At 35.4% G+C, this 23120-nt stretch overlaps 1 protein-coding gene across 1 annotated transcript in view; it reads left to right on the top strand.

The window, feature by feature from the left end:
- Positions 1 to 23120, top strand: part of MED13 (mediator complex subunit 13) — a gene marked incomplete at its 5' end in the record, with an annotated part of 95304 nt that overhangs the window by 30212 nt on the left and 41972 nt on the right. The window contains 2 exons of the mRNA XM_010861716.1: positions 10479 to 11162; positions 21782 to 21995. Of these exons, the coding sequence (XP_010860018.1) occupies positions 10479 to 11162; positions 21782 to 21995 (898 nt within the window). The remainder of the gene's footprint in view (positions 1 to 10478; positions 11163 to 21781; positions 21996 to 23120) is intronic.

Here is a 23120-nt window from a genome sequence, read left to right as displayed (position 1 = left end):
CTTGAGAAAACTGTTCATAAATAGCACTATGGTTGAGAAATTTCTCCCAAGGGTCCTCATAAAAAAGATGATGCATGATATACTAGATAAAATTTTTCTCAATTTTTTTTATAGTAAATTCAATATTGGGTTTTGTGCAGCAGTTTCTTATAGCATCCCTTTGGTCAAGCTGTAGGTGAAATGCTGAACTAAGATTCAGAAAATAATATTATACAAGGGACCAAAGCTGTAAAAATACAGGCTTTCTAATAGACTATATTGATTGAAAGCTCAGTGGAAGAATGAATGTACATGGAATTCTTTAGGGACTTGGATGAGGTTTGGTTATCAAGGGATGCAGATTGTATTGCCAAGAGTTTATTATTTTAGTCTACAGATTAAAGGCAGATCATATGCTTTTGCAGATGAGTAAACAAATAATGGCACTGACACCCCCTAATCAAGGACTTGTGAATAAATACGGTTTATTTATTGGTTGGAACCTGTGTCTCCTGCACTGACCAGCCACCTCTTACTGTCATGGTTGTGAGCCAGAGGGAAGGAGGCATGCAGGTTAGGGTCAGGGTTTTTCTTATATTAGCTTTGAGTACAGTGACACCCCTTCAAGTGTTCTGGTGTGTTTTTGCATAGATTAAATTTATGTTTATATAGATTTCTTTGGGTTAAAGACTACATTTTAAAATATTTGTCAACCTCGTTAAAAACTTGCCTCTGACCAGAATGGGGGGAGCTCTCACACTGTGTGTGACAATCAAAGAGCACAACAGAAAGAAGAAACACTCCTCTCCTTTCCAACAAGGGTGAGGCCAACGAAAAACCGTGGACTCTGTTTACTATACCCGTCCCATCTTCGTTTATTCCTCTATCAAAGTGTTGGCCTTCCCTTGCCATACAGGGAACTCACTCTTTGCTAACCATGTTTGTAGACCCCATATTGCTGTTCTCTGCTTATCCTGAATAAATCCATCTATGCTGGGGGTGGGATGGAGGTGGGCCATGTGCTCAGTCATGTCTGACTCTTTTGCAACCCCATGGACTGTAAGTCTACCAGGTTCCTCTATGAAATTTTCCAGGCAAGAATACTAGACTGGGTTGCCATTTCCTCCTCCAGGGATTCTTCCTGACCCAGGGACGGTTGGAACCTGTGTCTCCTGCACTGCAGGTAGATTCTTTACCCACTGAGCCATCAGGGAAGCGCCAGGTTGGGAGTGCAGGTGGGGATGGGGGCGAACAACAAAAAAAAATGCACCTGTGTTGTTGATAGATTGGATTAAAAATATAGATGGATTAGTTCCTGTTGAACAGTTTAAAATAGTTAAAAGCTATACTCACCTTGGAGGGAAAAATCAAACTTAGTTTTGAAACATAGGGATTCAGTGCATTATTTTGTCTGAGACCAGGGGTTGGCAAACTGATCTGTTGGCCAAATCTGGCTCACGTGGTTGGTATGGCCTGTGAGCGGAAATGATTTCAGTTTTAAATATTTGAAAAAAAAATAGAAAATATTTTGTGAAAGTTATGTGAAATTCAAATTTTTGTGTCCATAAATAAGAATTTATTGGGACAGAGCCACATCTGTTCATCCATGTACTAACTGTGGCTGCTTTTACAGAGTTGATTAGTTACAGGAGAGACTGTATAACTCCTAGAGCCTAAAATATTTACCGTCTGGTCCTTTACAGAAAAAGTTAGCTAATCCCTGGTTTAAGACCACTAGAATGCATAATGGAATTAGGCTTTTCTTTCCCTGTATTGGCATGTTTTGGTAGCAGCTCTTCTGTTTTAGTTTCTAACCTAGGCTTTGCTTTATTCTTTTTGAAAGATTTAGGTTTTAAGGCTATTTGCCTAGAATAGTTTTAGAGGAAGACACTCAAAGTTCACATTGGTAAACATAAGTGTTAATTCTTGGTCTCTAAGCTAAACTTTTATTTTTAAAGACATACTTTGTCTCAGATTTCCAGAAATTCCTCCAGAATACAGAGATTTCATATGGTGAAATTTGATATAATCTATGTATTTGACTAACTTTGGTAATTTTACCCATCTAGTAAATAGTGTTTCTAATCATTTACTTTTTTACTATTGCATTTTGTACTTTAGATTCCTGCTCTACCCCTGCCCCTCCCCCCAAATCTGGTTCTTTTTTACTTAAGTAAGGCTTGAAATGGACTTTGAGCCACCATATGTGTGAGTCCTCTCCTGCCATAGAATATCAGAAGTAGGGCATACACTGATAACTGACTGTGCCAGTCAACGAGCTTATTATCAAATCTATCCGTATCTTTTCCCTGCCCTATTCTGTATTGCAGGGAATTACATTTTGTAGGCTTCCTTGCTTTCAACATGTTTTGTTGGTTTCCCCTCCCAACTTTATTGTGATATAATTGACAGTGATACTGTATGACTTTAAGATGTACAGCATGATGATTGATTAGGCTCACTTGTTTTTTGGAATTGACTAGTTGGAGGCACTAACAGAAGATTAGTTGTAATCTTAAGATTGGAAGAAACCAGGGTATTTCCCCACCCCTTTTTTGAGCCAGCTCCAGCAACAGCTGTGTCCCTTTATCAGCTGGTTCTTCCCTGGTCCCAGTTTCCATTAGGTAGTTCCTGCTGTGGTTCTAGCATCATCCCAGGCTTTTGTGATCTGATGGGACTACATCATCTTATTGTCCTTTCAGTCATAGTAGTGATTGAAGCTCCCTGCTGTTACTACTTTCTCTGTTACCTCATTTTCCTGTGTTTTTTTTTTTTTTGTAAATGATTCTCTGTAGTAAGTTAACTCTGTGTGAAAGATAGGACTGGACCTTTCTCTTGGAAATTGATTTGAAAAAAAGTTGCCTAGTTATATAAGCAGTTTGCATGAGTATATGTGATTTTTAAGAATTTAAATTATATAAATAGAGCTGAAGGACCTCTTGAGTGCTCTCTCTTTCCAAATCCTACTCTCTTCTCACTAGAAATAATTACTTGCCAGTTAAGTATTATTCTTTTGTGTGTGTGTGTGTGTAATTTTGTGTGTATATATGTTTTTCCTCCCAACACGGAAACATAATACCGAAGTATTTAGCAACTTATTTTTTCACTTAATGTGCCTGCAATCTCTTCATTCTAGTTACTTGTGACTCTGCCTTACTGTTTTAAAAAACTTCTTGATATTCTACTGAATATAGGTATCATAGTGTTTTTAATCATTCTAGGATTGATGGGCAAATAGGTTGTTTGCAAAAGTTTTTAGCTTGTGTTTAACTTTTTAAAAGTAAAATAACAATTTTGTGACTATCAATTACTTGCTAGGTCTTTTTTTTTTTTTTTTGGAAACACTCAGTGATAGATGATGTCCAAGGTTCAGGATACATTAGTGAACAGGGCTTCTCCTCTTATGAAGCCTGCATGCTAAGGGGAGGGGCAAATAATTAATTTGTTTTCAAAAAGAATTCTTAATCTAAAATTGATGAGTGATGAGTGCTAAGAAGGAAATAAAATTAGGTGGGTGATGTGATAGACAGTTGTGGGTGAGGGGACCTTTTTAAATACTTTTGTTTTGACTTCAGAAGGACTACCAGTTTTACTTCCACTTTTTACATACAAAGGTATTGGTTTTTCTTGTGCTTTCACTGATCTGAGAACTGCCCTTAAAATTATTTTTTTCCCATTATAATAAAACATAAAACATGAAAAACATAACATTATTTTAATTGGCATTTTTTTTTAGTTATTAGTGAGATTAAAAATTACACATTTATGGTTATTAGGCTTTAGTCTGGTGGAATGTGCATAAGAAAATTAAACTTTAGCAAGCTATATAAGTAGAAAGTGATGCAATTATTTTAGATATTAACATTGAAATACTAGGAACTTCAGTCAGTAGGAAACATAATCTAAAGGAATCATTTTGTTGGATTGTACTTTCAGGACAGTTTCTTTTTTATTTATTTTTTTATTTATTTTTTTTGAAATGGAATCTTGCAATATTTGTCCTTTATGTGTCTGGCTTATTTCACTTAGCATATAATATTTTCATGGCTTATTCATGTTGTAAGATGTGTCAGAACTTTCTTTTTATGGCTAAGTAGTATTTTATTGTTTGCATGTTCTGTGTTTGTTTCATCCATTTATCTGTAGATTGGCAAGTCAGTCGCTTTTTTAGAAAAATTTCCCCTTTGTTGACTTTTAGTGTGAAATTCACTTGTCTCTAAAGATTAGACTTTTTAGACAAAGGTCTATCTATATAGAAGAAAGGGACTATGATTTGATGTTACCAAAGTTTTGGAGAGCCACTGCTGTTCTTATATAGCTCAGATTAATAGTTCTTAGCCTCACAGAAAGATACTTTTTGTATCCCTGGTATACTTAGAACACCTTAGATTATTAGAGATTGTTTCTCTCCTTAGTGCCTTGCATAACTTGATGAATTCTTAAATTTTTGGTTTCAGAACTCATTTACACTCTTAAAAGTTACAGAGGCTCTGAATGTGCTTTTATTTATATGGGTTATGTCTGTTTATGGGGCTTCCCTGGTGGTTTAGTGGTAAAGAATGCACCTCCCAATACAGGAGATGTGAGTTCAGTCCCTCAATTGGGAAGATCCCCTGGAGAAGGAAGTGGCAACCCATTCCAGGATTCTTGCCTGGGAAATTCCATGAACTGAGGTACCTAGTGGGTTATTTAGTTTATGGGGTCACAAAAGAATAAACAACATGTCTGTTTATATAATTTTAGAGAAATTTTAAAGCACTGCTTAGTTTATTAAAAAAAATAATAAGCCCAGTACAAATTAACATGAGTAAAATACTTTTATAGAAATCAACTGTATTTTGAAAAGCAAAAAAAAAAAATTTTTAGATAGTTGACATTCTTTCATAAATGTCTTTAAAAATTAAAGTATGTTTTACATTATCAGGCATGTGTGACTTTGGATACCATTCTTGGCAGGACAGCTTTAGAAATAGAGTTCAATATAAGACTAATACCTGGGTATAGGAAAAATGCGCATATATATATATACACACACACACACACACACACACACACATATATATGAATGTCTGGCATAGAAAAGACAAGTTTCTATTTCAGTATAATTTTCTAACAACTAGAGCTATTTGATGATGGAATGCATTTCCTCATAAGGTAATGTGGTCCTTGTTGTTGAAAATATTCAAAGAGGGGGTAGGTAGAGAAGGGATTATTCTTAACATTGGGTAAGAACTACTGTTCATTTTTTTAATAGCCAATAATTTTATTAAAATTTTAAATGCTATTAATAATGCATATCTATATAAAAATTAAAATGACAAGTTATCCCTCTTATGTATGTATGTAGATCTGCCTGCTTGCTTTCATTTCTTCAAAAGGAATCATGCTATGTATACTGTTGTCTAACTTGCTTTTTAGAAAAACAGTTATCCTGCGTATCTTTCCTTGTCAGCACATAGTTTCCACTTTGTTTTTTCAAGTTCATAGTACTCTATAATACTGTTGATATAATGCTTTATTTGGCTAGTCCTCAAAGCTGCACTCTTGCTGAAGGTTTTTAAAGCAGATCTCAAGTATCTTCATTTCACTCCTACTCCAGCATGCAACTCTTAAAAAAAGTCAGTATTTTCTTACATAATTCCATTATCATATCTGATAAAAGAAACTGCATGTTATTGGTGTCATCTGATACTTTATATAGATTTGTCTCAGAAATATATTTTTGTGTTTAGTTTGACTTCCAGGATTCAAACAAGGAATGTAGAATTGATATTAAGTTTTCCAGGTCTCTCTTGTAGTCCTCTTCCCCCTTTTATGACATGGACTTGGTTGGAGAAACTAGAAAAGTTGTTCTCTAGAATGTCCCACATTACAAATTTTCTCAGTTTGTCATATATTTTAACTTGTTCTTTATTCCTTGTATTTCTGAAAATGGAAGGTAGCTCTAGAGCCATACCCTCCAATACTAGCTAGCTATGTTTGTAACCACGAGTGGCTATTTAAAGTAACTGGTTTTAAATAAAATTAAAAATTTAGTCCCTCCATTGCATAAGTATCATTTTAAATCTGCAGCAGCCACATAACATTTCTGTCATCACAGAAAATTCTTTTGGGCGCTACTGATTTAGAGGCTTAGTGAGATTCAGGTTTAGTATTTTTGGTGAGAATATTTCATAGGTAGTGTTGTGTTGCTTTGTATGGTGTCACATCAGAGGAGACATGTGCCTGGTTTTCCCACTTTTAATAATGTTAAGATTGAGAAGGTGGTGATCAGCCTAATGCCTTCATTGTAAAGTTCTAACCATGTGTTCTGTGAATAAAGACAGTTTTTCTTCTACTAGTTGTAGTTTAGTCGCTAAGTCATGTCTGACTCTAGCGACCCCATGGCTCCTCTGTCTGTGGGATTCTCCAGGCAAGAATACTGGAGTGAGTTGCCATTTTCTTCTCCAGGAGTTTTTAAATAGATGTTTTTTATTGGATTAGAGAGTTCTGACAAAATATGGTCCATTGGAGAAGGGAGTGGCAAACCACTTCAGTAATTTTGCCTTGAGAACCCCATGAACAGCATGAAAAGTCAAAAAGATAGGACACTGAAAGATGAACTCCCCAGGTCAGTAGGTGCCCAATATACTACTGGAGTTCAGTGGAAAAATAACTCTAGAAAGAATGAAGAGATGGAGCCAAAGCAAAAAAAAAAACACCCAGTTATGGACGTGACTGGTGACGAAAGTCAAGTCCGATGCTGTAAAGGGCAATTATTGCATAGGAACCTGGAATGTTAGATCCATGAATCAAGGCAAACTGGAAGTGGTCAAATAGGAGATGACAAGAGTAAACATCAGCATTTTAGGAATCAACGAACTAAAATGGACTGGAATGAGGGAATTTAACTCAGATGACCATTTTATCTACTACTGGGGGCAAGAATCCTTAGAAGAAATGGAGTAGCCATCATAGTCAACAAAAGAGTCCAAAATGTAGTATTTGGATGCAGTCTCAAAAATGACAGAATGATCTCTGTTCGTTTCCAAGGCAGACCATTCAATATCATGGTAATCCAAGTCTATGCCCCAGCCAGTAACGCTGAAGAAGCTGAAGTTGAATGGTTCCATGAAGACCTACAAGATCTTCTAGAACTAACACCCCCAAAAGATGTCCTTTTCATTATAGGGGACTGGAATGCAAAAGTAGGAAGTCAAGAAACACCTGGAGTAACAGGCAAATTTGGCCTTGGAGTACAGAATGAAGCAGGGCAAAGGCTAATAGAGTTTTGCCAAGAGAACACACTGGTCATAGCAAACACCCTCTTCCAACAACACAAGAAAAGACTCTACACATGGACATCGCCATATGGTCAACACCGAAATTAGATTGATTGTATTTTTTGCAGCCAATGATGGAGAAGCTCTATACGGTAGGCAAAAATAAGACCAGGAGCTGACTGTGGCTCAGATCATGATCTCCTTATTGCCAAATTAGACTTCAAAATGAAGAAAGTAGAGAAAAGCACTAGATCATGCAGGTATAACCTAAATCACATCCCTTATGATTATACAGTGGAAGTGAGAAATAGATTCAAGGGATTAGCTCTGATAGAGTGCCTGAAGGACTATGGACAGAGGTTCATGACATTGTATAGGAGGCAGGGATCAAGACGTCCCTAAGAAGAAAATACAAAAAGGCAAAATGGTTGTTTGAGGAGGCCTTACAAATAGCTGTGAAAATAAGAGAAGTGAAAGGCAAAGAAGAAAAGGAAAGATACACCCATTTGAATGCAGAGATCCAAAGAATAGCAAGGAGGGATAAGAAAGCCTTCCTCAGTGATTAATGCCACGAAATAGAGGAAAACAACAGAATGGGAAAGACTAGAGATCTCTTCAAGAAAATTAGAGATACCAAGGGAACATTTCATTCAAAAATGGGTGCAATAAAGGACAGAAATGGTACGGACCTAACAGAAGCAAAAGATATTAAGAAGAGGTAGCAAGAATACACAGAAGAACTATACAAAAAAGAACTTCATGACCCAGATAATTACGATGGTATGATCACTCACCTAGAGAGCCAGACATCCTGGAATGTGAAGTCAAGTCAACCTAGGAAGCATCACTATGAACAAAACTAGTGGAGGTGATGGAATTCCAGTTGAGCTCTTTCAAATCCTGAAAGATGATGCTGTGAAAGTGCTGCACTCAATATGCCAGCAAATTTGGAAAACTCAGCAGTGGCCATAGGACTGGAAAAGGTCAGTTTTCATTCCAATCCCAAAGAAAGGCAATGCCATAGAATGCTCAAACTCTTCATAATTGCACTCATCTCACATGCTAGTAAAGTAATACTCAATATTCTCCACACCAGGCTTCAACAATACATGAACCGTGAACTTCCAGCTGTTGAAGCTGGTTTTAGAAAAGGCAGAGGAACCAGAGATCAAATTGCCAACATCCATTGGATCATCGAAAAAGCAAGAGAGTTCCAGGAAAACATCTATTTCTGCTTTATTGACTATGCCAAAGCCTTTGAGTGTGTGGATCACAATTAACTATGGAAAATTCTGAAAGAGATGGGAACACCAGACCACTTGACCTGCCTCCTGAGAAATCTGTATGCAGGTCAAGAAGCAACAGTTAGAACTGGACATGGAACAACAGACTGGTTCCAAGTAGGGAAAGGAGTACGTCAAGGCTGTATATTGTCACCCTACTTATTTAACTTCTGTACAGAGTACATCATGCGAAATGTTGGGCTGGAAGAAGCACAAGCTGGAATCAAGATTGCTGGGAGAAATATCAATAACCTTAGATATGCAGATGACACCACCCTTATGGCAGAAAGTGAAGAAGAACTAGAGAGCCTCTTGATGAAAGTGTAGGAGTAGAAAAAGTTGGTTTAAAACTCAACATTCAGAAAACTAAGATCATGGCATCTGGTCCCATCATTTCCTGGCAAATAGATGGGGAAACAGGAAACAGTGACAGACTTTATTTTGGGGGGCTCAAAATTACTGCAGATGGTGACTGTAGCCATGAAATTAAAAGACACTTGCTCCTTGGAAGAAAAGTTGTGACCAACCTAGACAACATATTAAAAAGCAGAGACATTACTTTGCCAACAAAGGTCCATCTAGTCAAGGCTATGGTTTTTCCAGTGGTCATGTATGGATGTGAGAGTTGGACCATAAAGAAAGCTGAGCACCAAAGAATTGATGCTTTGGACTGTGTTGTTCAAGAAGACTCATGAGAGTCCCTTGGACTGCACTGTGATCCAGCCAGACCATCCTAAGGGCAATCAGTCCTGAATATTAATTGGAAAGACTGATGCTGAAGCTGAAACTCCAGTACTTTGGCCACCTGATATGAAGAACTCATTCATTTGAAAAGACCCTGATGATGGGAAAGATTGAAGGCGGAAGGAGAAGGGGATAACAGGATGAGATGGTTGGATGGCATCACTGACTCACTGGACATGAGTTTGAGTAAACTGGGAGTTGGTGATGGACAGGGAGGCCTAGCATGCTGCAGTCCATGGGGTTGCAAAGTGTCGGACGCAACTGAGCAGCTGAATTGAACAGAACTTTATTGGATTAAATTCTAGTACTTGCTAGCCGAATCTTTTTATATGAATATATGAATAAGTATTGAATTTTGTCATGTTTTTTCTATATTTATTGAGATAATCATATGGTTTTGTTTTATTAATATGATGAACAATACTGTTTTTTTTTTCTTATGAATGTTACACCTTACATTCATGGTGCAAATCCCATTTGATTATGATGTGTTCTTAATTTATGCATTTCTCAATTGCTTATCTTTTGTTACTGATTTACATCTGTGGTTTTTTTTTTTTTTTTCAAGTGAAATTTATTGAGGTATAATTTTAATAGAGTAACTAACACTCACCCTTCTCAGGTGGGCAGTTTTGAGTTCTGACAAATATATACAACTATGTAATCACCAAGTACATTTGTTTTCTTAAGGAATTTTGTTCTATGATTTTGTTTTCTTACAGTGTCTTTGATTTTGGTCATGGTAATAATGGGTTTCTCTTGTGTCGTTTCAGCATAACTGCAGTTTTAACTCTCATGCTTTTTTCCCCTCCTGTACAATAAGAGGTCCCAGGCTCTGCACAGAAGGGTATCTCAGTATGTTCCCTCAGTGGAGAGGGTTAAATGGATAGATTTGAGTCTATTTTATACCTTTTTATCTTAACTAGACTCTTATCTCTATATTCAAATACTAAGATACTTAAATTATGTAAGGCAAATCACCTTTGCCTATCTGATTACATATTAAGTGAGCATGAGAGAATTGACTTTTATAAAGTTTTCTACATGGTCTTAGTTTTAGGCCACTAAAGAGAATTTTCCTATGTAAATTTAAATAATTTTTAGGATTATGTATGAAAAACAAATGACATGTGAAATTTCTAATACTATTAACTTATATACTTTGATACAATAGTTATGCTATTAATACACCTTTCTTTTAACTTTTCAGACACAAAAATCTCAAACCTAGAAATCCTGGACAACAAGGACAGGCACCATCTTTAAGTCAGCAACAACAAGTACTTCCGAAGCACAAGACCAATGAAAAGCAAGAAAAGAGTGAAAAACCACAAAAACGCCCCTTGACTCCTTTTCACCATCGTGTATCTGTTAGTGATGATGTTGGCATGGACACAGATTCAGCCAGCCAAAGACTTGTGATCTCTGCTCCAGACAGTCAAGTGAGATTTACAAATATCCGAACTAATGATGTAGCAAAGACTCCTCAAATGCATGGCACTGAAATGGCAAATTCACCTCAACCACCCCCACTTAGTCCTCACCCCTGTGATGTGGTTGATGAAGGAGTGACTAAAACACCCTCAACTCCACAAAGTCAACACTTTTATCAAATGCCAACACCGGATCCCTTGATTCCTTCTAAACCAGTGGAAGATGGGATAGACAGTTTATCCCAGTCTTTCCCAGCTCAGTTCCAGGAAGCTGTAGAACCTACAATATATGTTGGTACAGCAGTAAACTTGGAAGAAGATGAAGCTAATATAGCCTGGAAGTATTACAAGGTCCCAAAGAAAAAAGATTTAGAGTTTTTACCACCTCAACTTCCAAGTGATAAATTCAAGGATGATCCAGTTGGACCTTTTGGACAGGAAAGTGTAACATCAGTTACAGAGTATGTATTTTTTTTAATAGTCAATTAAAATTTAAGGGTGGAAATGATGTAAGTTCTTAATAGACACCAGAATGGTTTCAGGGTTTGATTTACAATAATAAATCCTTTCAGTAGTTGAGTATTAATTTTGGATAATTTCTCTACTGTATTTTTTCCTCAGGGGACCTCTTTATTATGAAATATTTTAGTCACAAAAAAAGCAGAGAAAATAATAACGTTTATCCATCAACTAAGTTGATCCATCAGCCAACTTAAGGATTTTACATGCAATTAGCACTTTTGTATACTATTATTTTTCCTCTAATTCTTTCTTCCACTATCCTGAATTTGGTATTTATCAGTTCTCAACATGTTTTTAGACATGTGGCTCTAGTTAATTAATTTCATTTGCTTTCAAGTATTTTCTTTGTTATGAATATATTAGCCAAAATTTACACAATTTATCTACTCTCTTGAGATGGCATGTTGATTATTTTCAGTTTTTCACAAAAGATGTAGCAGTGAATTTTTTTGTACACATTTCCTTGTACACTTGTATGTAAGAATTCCTCTAGGGAATATAACAAAAAGTGGAATTGCTGCGCCATGGCGTATATTGATATTCAGCATTAAAGGTTGTTGCCAAATTACTTTCTAAACTATACTAGTTTACACTCTCATCAAACAGCAGAGTATGAGAATAGCTATTCTACATTTTCCTCAGTACTTGGTATTAAGAGACTTTTAATTTTCTAGTCTGCTGCATGCAGAATGGCATATTATTGTCTTACTATATGTTTTACAGTTTCCTAGTAAGGTTGCTGCTAAGTCGCTTCAGTCGTGTCTGACTCTGTGGGACCCCATTAACGGCAGCCCACCAGGCTCCCCCGTCCCTGGGATTCTCCAGGCAAGAACACTGGAGTGGGTTGCCATTTCCTTCTCCAATGCATCAAAGTGAAAAGTGAAAGTGAAGTCGCTCAGTCGTGTCCGACTCTTAGCGGCCCCACAGACTGCAGCCCACCAGGCTCCTCTGTCCATGGGATTCTCCAGGCAAGAGTACTGGAGTGGGGTCAGGTTAAGCAGCACTTAAAGTGTTTATGGGCCTATACTGTATATCATATTTTAGTCTATTTTCTTTTTTCCCCCTGATTTATTCCTTTCATATTCTGGTTGTTAATCTTATATTAGTTATATATACTTTGGATATAATTTTTAGTCCATTTTTGGTCTTTCATCTCCCTCCCACCCCGATTTATTCTTTGTATCTTCTGGTTGTTACTCTTGTGTTAGTTATATGTACTACAAATACATTCCTCTGTTCTGTGGTCTGCTTTCTTTGTCCACAAAGTATGTCATAGGTACATGTTATGTATGAGGTACTTTGGGGCAAAAATGATCTTATTTTTAGTTCTCCCTTTACTTTCTCTGTTGTTCTGATTATCATCAGTCCCACAGCTTTTTGCATTTGTATCTATAGTAGGGTTTTTTCCCCTAATTTTTTATTGGAGTATAGTTGATTTACAGTGTCGTGTTAATTTCACGTGTACAGCAAAGTGAATCAGTTGGTGTTTTTTTTTTTAATGTGAAAACCAACCATTATATTCATTTTACTATTATAGTCATTAAAACTATCTACCTATTTATCAATACAAGGCCAAGTAGTGTGCAGAGATTTCATTTTCTTCTCTGTCGTCAGTGAAATTTTTTAGGATCTTTTGCTTAGAATGTTAAAATTTCACAAGAATACGTGTATGTGTATATATATACACACGCACACACGCACACGCGCACTTATAAATGTGATATTTTCATTCATTCCTTGTACTGAACTTTTGAGGAGGGCTGGTTTAATTTGAAGTCTTTTTTTTTTTTTTGTCCCATTACTGGAAGTTACTTTTTTCTTGGATAATGTCTTTGTTTTTTCCTCTCTTCTCTGTGGAATTTCTAGAATTCAGATGTTGAACTTTTATATTTTCTCTCTCTCTTTTTTTTTTTCCTGAGAGGATTCCTCAACTTCTAGCTCTTTTCTTACAGTTTTAATATTTATTATTCATGTGTTTTTAATTTCTAAATTAAAAAATAATAGCACCCCCTTGTTAAATGTCCTGTAACTTTTTTTTCCTTTAGAAGTATTTTGTTTTGGTCTTTTTCTTTTTTTTTTTTTTTCTTTTTCTTTACTATACTGATTCTCATCATATTATTGTTTAATCTTACACATTTTATTTATTTGTTTTGGCTCTGCAGCATATGGGATCCTAGTTCCCTGATCAGAGATCAAACCCATGCCCCCTGCATTGGAAGTGCAGAGTCTTAGCCTCTGGATCACCAGGGAAGCTCCTCATCTTACACATTTTAGAATGAGGGAATAGAGAAGCTGAGTGGAAATTTGTGTGTAAAGATAGAACCTTGTCAATTGGCAGGACTTACTCATTCAATAAATATTTCAGTATCAATTGTGTATCAGTTCTAAACACTTTATGGTAGTGGGGTAGGGGATGTTTTGGAGCAGAGGCCTTATACCTAAACTTTCAGGATAAAAAGAATGACAAATCTTGTGCCTTCAGCAGGTTATTTATTCATTTTTCTTAGAAAAGGAACCCTTTCAGGACTGGGGTGGGGGTAGAGGAGGGGGATAAACTAGGAGTTTGAGATTAACATATCCATACTAGTATATATAAAATAGATAAACAACAAAGACCTGCTGTATAGCACAGAGAACTATATTACAGTGTCTTGTAATAACCTGTAATAGAAAAGAATCTGAAAAATAATGTATACACACACACACACAAAACAGAATCACTATACACCTGAAAGTAATAGAACATTGTAAATAAACTATGCTTCAATTTAAAAAATGGTTATTTTTTAAAAGGAACACTTTCTGTTTCTCCATTTTCAGCTTTTTCATTTCTTTCTAGAGATAAAAGTAGAAGTTTTCTCTGGTTTTTAGGCAGTTTGGCCCTCCTGTTGTTAATATAGTTTGCCTTTAGCCCCCTCTTGCATATTCTAAGCTATGAACTTTCTCTACAGTGTTTCATTGATTTTTTTTTTCTTTTTTTTCATTTTGCTCGTGTTTCATTGATTTTTGAGCTTCCCTGAGATAAAGTAAAATGCCCGATCCATTTATAACCTCTCATTTTCCCTGCAGAGATGTATTTTCTTTTAAAGTTCCTTGATTATTATTTTAATAGATATAAATGTGTGCTTTGTCTAGCACTTTGAATTGTAAAAGCATACTAGTATGACTTTTTTTTAAATTAAAATTAATTTAAAATTGAGGGACTTTAGGATATCCTTATGATCATGGAAGACGACTAACTTGGTTACTAAATTAGTCAACAGTTCTCTTGAAAACAACTGATATGTTGGAAACAAGTAGTTCCCCTTTACATTAGAATAAAATCCATAGTCTTTTCCTCATCTGTAAGGTTTCTACACAATCTCCTGCATACCTGGTTCTTCACTTGTGTTTACTACTCTCCTATTTGCTTCCTGACTTAACCACGTCAGCTTTCTTGCTGTTCTGTCAGAAAGCTAAGGTCATTCCTCAAGGCCTTTAGAACTGCATTATGGGGCAGTGGGGGAGAGGGGACAGCTCACTCCTTTTTGTTCAGTCGAACTCAAAATTTACCTTCTCAGGAAGTATTTCCTTGACCACTGTAACTAAACTGTGGCTTCTCTTTAATCCCTAAGTGACTGCCTATCCTGTGAACTGCTTTCTTCCTGTTTTCCGTGTATACGTATATGTGTATATATATATATATAAAATTACCTGAAATTGCATATTTGTTAATGGTCTCTTCCCCCATTAGAATGTAAACTCTATGAGGGTAAGGATTTTGTCTTGTGTACTACTGTGTTCTTTCAGCATAAACACATACACAGGTTGTTAGTCACGACCGGGAATGTGCTGCTGACAGACGTCTGTTACACACACCACACACACCCCTCCTAGGTGACATTTGGCAGTGTCTAGAGGTAGATTGTTTGTCACGACCGAAAGTGTCCTACTGACATCTGAAACACACACACACACACAGGTGACATTTGGCAGTGTCAACTGGCATCTGATACACAGACACCACACACACACCCCTCCCAGGTAACATTTGGCAGTGTCTAGAGAGAGATTGTCACTACCGGGAGTGTGCTACTGCCATCTGATAGGTAGAGGCCAGGGATGCTGCTAAATATCTTACAATGTATAGGATTATCCCGTACAACAAGAAATTATTCTCCAGCCTGAAATGTTAGTCATGTTGAGATCCTTTAATGTCATGAATAACTTTTAACAGAAATAGAAATCTAGAATAAGTTATTATATTAGATATGCTAACCATGTTTAATGATTAGTTTCACGTGAGAGCTCTCCCGTACTCTGTCTCTCCAAACCACAGTAAAATACCTGGCATGGTCTTCTGTGTTTGTATTGTGCTGAAACAAAAGTTATTTTTTCTCACAGTTAAAGAGATCTTGTTGAAATAACTTATTAATGCAAGTGCCTGCTCTTAATATCACTTGAGATGGGAAATCATGAGGACTGGTCATCGCCTTACAGTAAATGGCAAAGCCAGTTGACAGAGTCAGATGATGTCCCTTATGATTAAAAATAAATTCTCTAAAAAGAATTATAAATACCCTAAATTACTGTTAAACTTCCTTAATGGCATTTAAACAATCTTCTTAAATTCTTTGTAGAAGTATTCTATATTTTCAAAGATGTAATATGTCGAACACCTTTCTGGCCATATAGTAATCCATTCAAAAGCCTAGTTTGTTTTATATTAAAAAATTTTGTGAATTCCTATTACCCAGTCACTGTAAATTTCTATCATCCTTTTCAATACTTTGAGTTTTGAAAGTCTTTAAATGTATAACACTTAATTTTAATGAGGTTAATTAATTAGAAGGTTGTTGCAACTCCTACATTATTCTTTCTCCTTTTGTAGGAAGATTATCTTTTTAAAATTCATATTCCTCAAAGATGCATTATCAATTTGAATAAAACTGAAGTTTCTGTAACATACAAGATGCCATAAGATGTTGGAGTATAAGATAAATTTGGTCCTGGCCCTAAATGAAATTGTAATCTAATAGAAAATAATATTAAATTCTCTGATACAGATATATATACAATATAGTAGGAACACAGAGTCAGAGTGGAAAATAATTCCATTTATAGAGATCAGAAGCTTTAAGTAGCTTAGTATGGAAAGATTATAGGGTGCTGCTCAATGATTTGGTATGTCATGATGAGAAATGAAATCTCAAGAGTAGGGTGGAACTGTATAATAGAGTAGCAAATTATTGTTTATAAGGTGATACAGGGACCTTCCTAGGAAATTAGAAGGATGCAGTAGGGATGGATGGATTTTATAGATGTGGAGTAGACTAAAGAAACTTAGGGCCAATTAGAATAGATCTATAATACAGAGTGGCAAGAATGCATCAGTGGAAATAAAAAGTTTCTTTATACTAGTTGACTTTTACAAATGTATGCTTTTTTAGGAAATAATGAAGGAGAAATTTAGACCTTTATTTTTGTTTAAGTGGCAATTCAGTTTACATTTGGCATAAATAAATGAAGTTTTCCACTGATTGGTATTAAAGGGTTGTAATAGGTATTAATAATAAGTAGATAAAAGAAAGACATACTCTTTATTTTGCTAATCAGTTTTATTTGGTGATGGCCACTTGTGAAGAGTAATTCATCATTTCTAAGCATTTCCTTTATTCTTAGGCTTCATGTGCAGGAGTTGATGCCAAATTTTTTAGTAGCTCGGTTCAGTTCAGTCGCTCAGTGGTGTCCAAGTCTTTGTGACCCCACTAACTGCAGCACACCAGGCCTCGCTGTCCATCACCAACTCCCAGAGCTTGCTCAAACTCAAGTCCATCGAGTCAGTGATGCCATCCAACCATCTCATCTTCTGTCATCCCCTTCTCTTCCTGCCTCCAATCTTTCCCAGCATCAGGGTCTTTTCCAGTGAGTCAGCTCTTCACATCAGGTGGCCAAAGTACTGGAGTTTCAGCTTCAGCATCAGTCCTTCCAATGAATATTCAGGACTGATTACTTTAGGACTGACTGGTTGGATCTCCTTGTAGTCCACAGGACTCAAGAATCTTCTCCAACACCACAGTTCAGAAGCATCAATTCTTAGACGCTCAGCTTTCTTTACGATCCAACTCTCACATCCATACATGACTACTGGAAAAACCATAGCTTTGACTAGATGGACCTTTGTTGGCAAAGAAACGTCTCTGCTTTTTAATACACTACCTAGGTTGTTCATAGCTTTTCTTCCACCGAGCAAGCATCTTTTAATTTCATGGCTGCAGTCACCATCTGCAGTGATTTTGGCGCCCAGGAAAATAAAGTCTGTCACTGTTTCCATTGTTTTCCTGTCTATTTACCATGAAGTGATGGGACGGGATGCCATGATCTTAGTTTTTTGAATGTTGACTTTTAAGCCACCTTTTTTCACTCCCTTTCACCTTCATCAACAGGCTCTTTAGATCCTCTTCACTTTCTGCCCTAAGGGTGGTATCATCTGCATATCTGAGGTTACTGATTTTTCTCCTGGCAAACTTGATTCCAGCTTGTGCTTCATCAAGCAAGGCATTTTTTAGTAGCCACTTTAAAGCAAAATTCCTTTTCTGATTTGTTAGAATTTAATTGGAGGAGAGAGAGGTTGGGTGGAGCTTAGCGTATCTCCCACACAAGATATACACATCTTTGACAAATATCTTTATTTTCTTTTTGTGTCTGATTATAGTTTCTTTGTTAATGATAACATCTATTTTAGAATAGTAGCTTAAGACCTTGTAAATATTTTTAAAAAGCAAAATTTCTGCCAAGAAACATTACAGTTGCTTTTTGACATATTTTTTCAAGAGTTTAGTTTTAGTAGAATTTGTGACAGCTTAAAATAATCTGCTATTCTGATTCACAAGGAATCTTTCTAAACCCTGAACAAAGAACTGTACTTGAGCATAGTTCTTATCATGAAGTCTTGGTCAGTATTAAGGATATATCAAGATATCTTAACCATAATGTCCATTAGTAGAATTAGCTTTTATGTTGTATCAGTGATATATCAGATTTTTATTGTATGTATATAGTTATTATAATGCATTATTTGATCTCTAAAAGATAGATTTTAATTACTTTGTTTCATAGAAAGATGTCTATGATGAAGTAAACTTGCTTTGATTTACTGTATTCTAAATCTTTTAAGTTTTTTTTTCTTTTTAAGATTGTTTTTCTTCCTTATTTGATATCTTACTTTAATGCAATACAGCTATACTTTTGACAGCTAGCTTGACTCAGTTTAAGGATTGGTTCTGAATATTGGAGATGGTTTTAGAAAAGGTACTATTAATTTTTTTGAGATTTATTAAATTAATTTCTTCATTAACAATTCTTAAATTATAGCTTACCTCTTTTTATAATTGCTAGTTCTAAAATATTGTTACATCTTGTCTGAAAGAATTTCTTTTGAATAAAGATATAAAAGCATAAGCTGTAAGCCATGTTAAATTCTCTACAAATACTTTTTAGGGTAGTGTACTGCTTTGTCATAGTGAAAGAAGGAGATACAGTTAATTAATAAAAGTAATTTTGGTTTGCTTTGGGCATTACAAAGGTTCCTGTTCATGGTTGTACCTAATCATTCGTTTCCAGTTTGTCTGTATTTACTTTTATATCTGACTGAAATTATCTCTGTAGTTAACAATTTGGCTTTATGTGAAAGTTCCTTTTAGAAAAGGAGAGGTGTGTTGTTCCTGTTCACAAAAGTGTCTGTATACTTTATAATTGGATAGTGATGAAATGCTAACTTGAGTTTTTAATCTGGCTTATCTTTAAAAAAAAAATCACAGTTTTTATTTCTTTTATCAGATTTAAATACAGAAGGATGTATAATGTAAATAATTTACATTTTTCATTTATTGTGACTTGATACTCTTGATATCATTGACTTCATTTCAGTTCTTTGCTGTGAGAACCCTTCAATAAAATAACAAAAAGTTGTCTTTAGGTATTGCATTTGGTTTACTCATTTTTATTCCTAAAAGAGCCCTGTGCAGTAGGATTTTTCTTTTTAATGTTACTGCCCACTAGCTTAACAACTACTTACGTGAACAGTGTGGCAGTTTTTCTGCTTCTGCCAGAGGACAACTTAATATGAAAATAGTTGTTTTATTCACCTCAACACAGAGTAGTCTTTCAGGTTAGTGACTGGGGATGAGGGGTAGGTTCTTATACTTTCCCCCTATGAATAGTTATGTGTATTTGCATATTTAAAATCTTCCCTGCCCTAACCCTGCCACTATCTGACCATTTCTTCCAACATAATTTTCACATCCAAGTCAGAGAGCACACCCTCTGGTTCCTGTTTCATGACTTTAAGTATTAAATAAGAAAATGCATGTCAAAGTAGATAAAAATACTATTTTAATGATTTATGTTGGTATCTGATAGACATTTCAGGAAACATTTAGCATCTAATATGGTGAGATAGAAAACTTCTCTTAAGAAATAAATGCTTATTTATAGAACAGAACCATTCTAATAGATAAACTGTAGAACATATACCCCATTGACAGTTGGGTTAGCACTGTGTTCCTATGGAAAAAGGTTTTGTATATTTGAGATTTCAGTTTGAGGATAAATCTGAGGCACATTGAGATTATAGTGACATATATCATATTTGATAGCATTGTGAGAAAATGTCAGTTATTCTTTTGATTGCCTCTATTTCAAACCTTAGTTTATAGGGTATAGAGTGCTTCTAGTGCTGGACATTGGTGAATAGATTAGCTAGCTGTGGTAGCTCTGTCATTCAGATAGTTTATAAACTAGCAAATACCTCATTGATTCCAAACCTTATTTCTCATAATTTTTTTGTCTTAATATCCAGGACAGACAAGGAGCAGCAGTAGTTATCATTTTCTGACAAATAAAGATGATTTACTTCAAAGTACAACATAGTGTACCTTAGAATTATTAATGCAAACACAGTATCTCAATCCTCTGTGGCTTTTAGATTTCATGTATTAATTTAGCAAGTATTTATTGAACACTTACTATGTCCCAGGCACTACTCTAGGCATTTGGGATAGTTCAGTAAACAGACAAAATCCCTGACATTTAGAGGCTTATAGTCTAGTGGAGTGACAGACAGCCATGAGCATAAGCAAATTACATAGTATATTAAGAGATAAATGCTATGGAGGGAAAAGTAAAGCCAGATAAGGGGGATCAATGTTGAGATAGTGGATTTATTTTAAATAAAGTCTCATAAATAGGTGACATGACTTGAAGGAAGTGAGGGAGTTGACCATGCAGATATTTGGAGGAAGAAAGTTCCAGATAAAAAGAACAGTCAAGAGTGTGTCTCACCTGTTGAGGAATATCAAGGAAGCCCTTGAAAGAACAGTGAGAGAGGGAGGAATAGAATAGTAGAAGATGAAGGGAAAAGGGGAGACAGATCATGGAAAGCTTTGGTAGGATATTATAAGGACTTTGTTTTTTACTCAGGGTAAAATAGTCATTGCAGGATTTTAAGCATTATCTGACTAGAAGCCGGGCTGCCATTGTTACAGTAGTGTGGGAATCTCAGCTTTGCGAGCCATAGAGAAAATGAATTTAGGAGTCTAAAAGTGTCATACAAACCGAAAATGAATCATTTTTCTATTCACACTCACCAAGCACCTTGGTCTTCAGACATGTAAAAGTCCTGATGATCATTTCCAGGGTTTTGTGATGCGATCAGTTTGTTGTGACTTCTTTTGCTAAGCCTTAGATTTCACTTTTTTCTGGTCTCTGTTTCTAGTAGTTCATCTTTCTAAATTCAGTGTTGTCTTCTTGGCTGTTCTGTTGTCCTTTGTCATTTTATTGGATATTTTAGGAGAGTATAGAGGTACTTTTATCATTCATGAAGTGGAACCAGAAGACTAATAACTTATTTTCCAATGTGATTAGTAAAAACCTCTGAGATAACTTGTGCTGAAACTCCACTTGACATTATAAAAGTTTTGCTAGAATTATTTACAGTTGACAAATTGTTATTTTCATGAAATACAAATCAGCCTCTTAAACTTTTTAAACTTAAAGTATATCCACTCATGGCAGTAGGAAAAGGATAATCACTTTCATTGTATAAAGGTGTGAAGGTATAAACTGTAGAAGTAGATATAAATTATTATAAAGGTATTATATAAAGGTATAAATTGTATAAAAGTTCAGTAGTCTCACTGTTTAGTGCAAATTTTGAGAGTTCCTGTGCTGAAGCAGTTTAGATATGAATCCCTTTCAAGTGATTGAATTTGTACAGGGTAATGCACTTGAGTATTTGGGAATGGAGTGGATTACCAAAAGACAACACATTTGGGTGAAAGACTGAGACCAGGATTTTAGCTCTATTTCATTGTTGCTGAATTTGAGACTTCAGTAAATCACATAACCTTTCTACGCCTCAGTTTCTTCATTTGTAAAATGGAGGATTGCAAGTTAGATCATCTCTAAATAATTTTTTTTTTTTTAAGAAAATCTGAAAATTTTGTGATAGTCACTTTAGAAATTTTTATGCTTTTATGGAGAATATAATTAATTTTTCTAATTTTGTTTTTTGATGCAGGTTAATGGTGCAATGTAAGAAACCTTTAAAAGTTTCTGATGAATTAGTGCAGCAATATCAAATTAAAAATCAGTATCTTTCAGCAATAGCATCTGATTCAGAACAAGAACCTAAAATTGATCCATATGCATTCGTTGAAGGAGATGAGGAATTCCTTTTTCCTGATAAGAAAGATAGACAAAATAATGAAAGAGAAGCTGGAAAAAAACACAAGGTGAGTAACAGAAAGTACACCAAAGTGTCACTAATGTTTTGTAGCTCTGCATATGGTACCACAATTCTCATTTTAAAAAAAGATTGATTCATCATTAACTTAGAAAAACATTTCTTAAAAATAGATTAATCAGGCACATTGCACAAAATTTAAGAGCTTATATGGATTTGAAATTATTACTGGTCTCTGATGATAATGAATAGATCTTTATTATAAAAGTTTTGAGATTAGAGAAAAAGGACATTAATTTCTGTTATATTGAAATCAGAACGCTTAGGTAGATGAACTGCTTTGATTTTGAGTTAAACTATGCTGTAAGTGAATTAACAGTTTTCAAAAATGCAGTAAAATACACATCACTGTGTTTATAAAATACAGTGATTGATATTTTGAATATGTGACCCAAGAAGTAAGCTTATGTTAATAAAGTGTTTTTAAAATTTTTTTAAATCAAATATTTGAGGATCTGTTAAGTACAAGATAACTCTGCTAGAGAAGAGTTTTGCCTTAAACACAGAATTGGAAATTGAAGGCTATAAAATTACAAAAAGTACCCAGTCATATGTTTAATTCAAAGAATTCATTTCACAAAGTTTTGCTTAGCCTTTTTGTGTGCCAGGTACTTGACATTTTGTTCTTTTGTAAATATGAAAACAAGTAGCTGGGAAGGTAATAGATTTTGTAGAAAGAACGTGGACTTTGAAACTTGACAGATTTAGTTTGAAATCCCAGCTCCACTACATATCAGTTGTATTTCCTGTGTTATCTATAGAAGTATTTTTCATCTGTAAGGTGAACATACTTACTTATCCTGTAGGTTAGTTGTGAGAGTTATTGATAATGTCTGTAGAACACCCAGCAGAATGATCAGTATATCAGTTCAGTTCAGTCGCTCATTTGTGTCCGACTCTTTGTGACCCCATGGACTGCAGCATGCCAGGCCTCCCTGTCCATCACCAACTCCCAGAGCTTACTCAAATTCATGTCCATCGAGTCGGTGATGCCATTCAACCATCTCATCCTCTGTTGTCCCCTTCTCCTCCCACCTTCAATCTTTCTGGCATCAGGGTCTTTTTAAATGAGTCAGATCTTTGCATCAGGTGGCCAAAGTATTGGAGTTTCAGC

Source organism: Bison bison, unplaced genomic scaffold (genome assembly GCF_000754665.1).
Source record: "Bison bison bison isolate TAMUID 2011002044 unplaced genomic scaffold, Bison_UMD1.0 scf7180017864472, whole genome shotgun sequence".
NCBI classification, from domain to species: Eukaryota; Metazoa; Chordata; class Mammalia; order Artiodactyla; family Bovidae; genus Bison; species Bison bison.
This window is presented reverse-complemented; position numbering and strand designations above follow the sequence as displayed.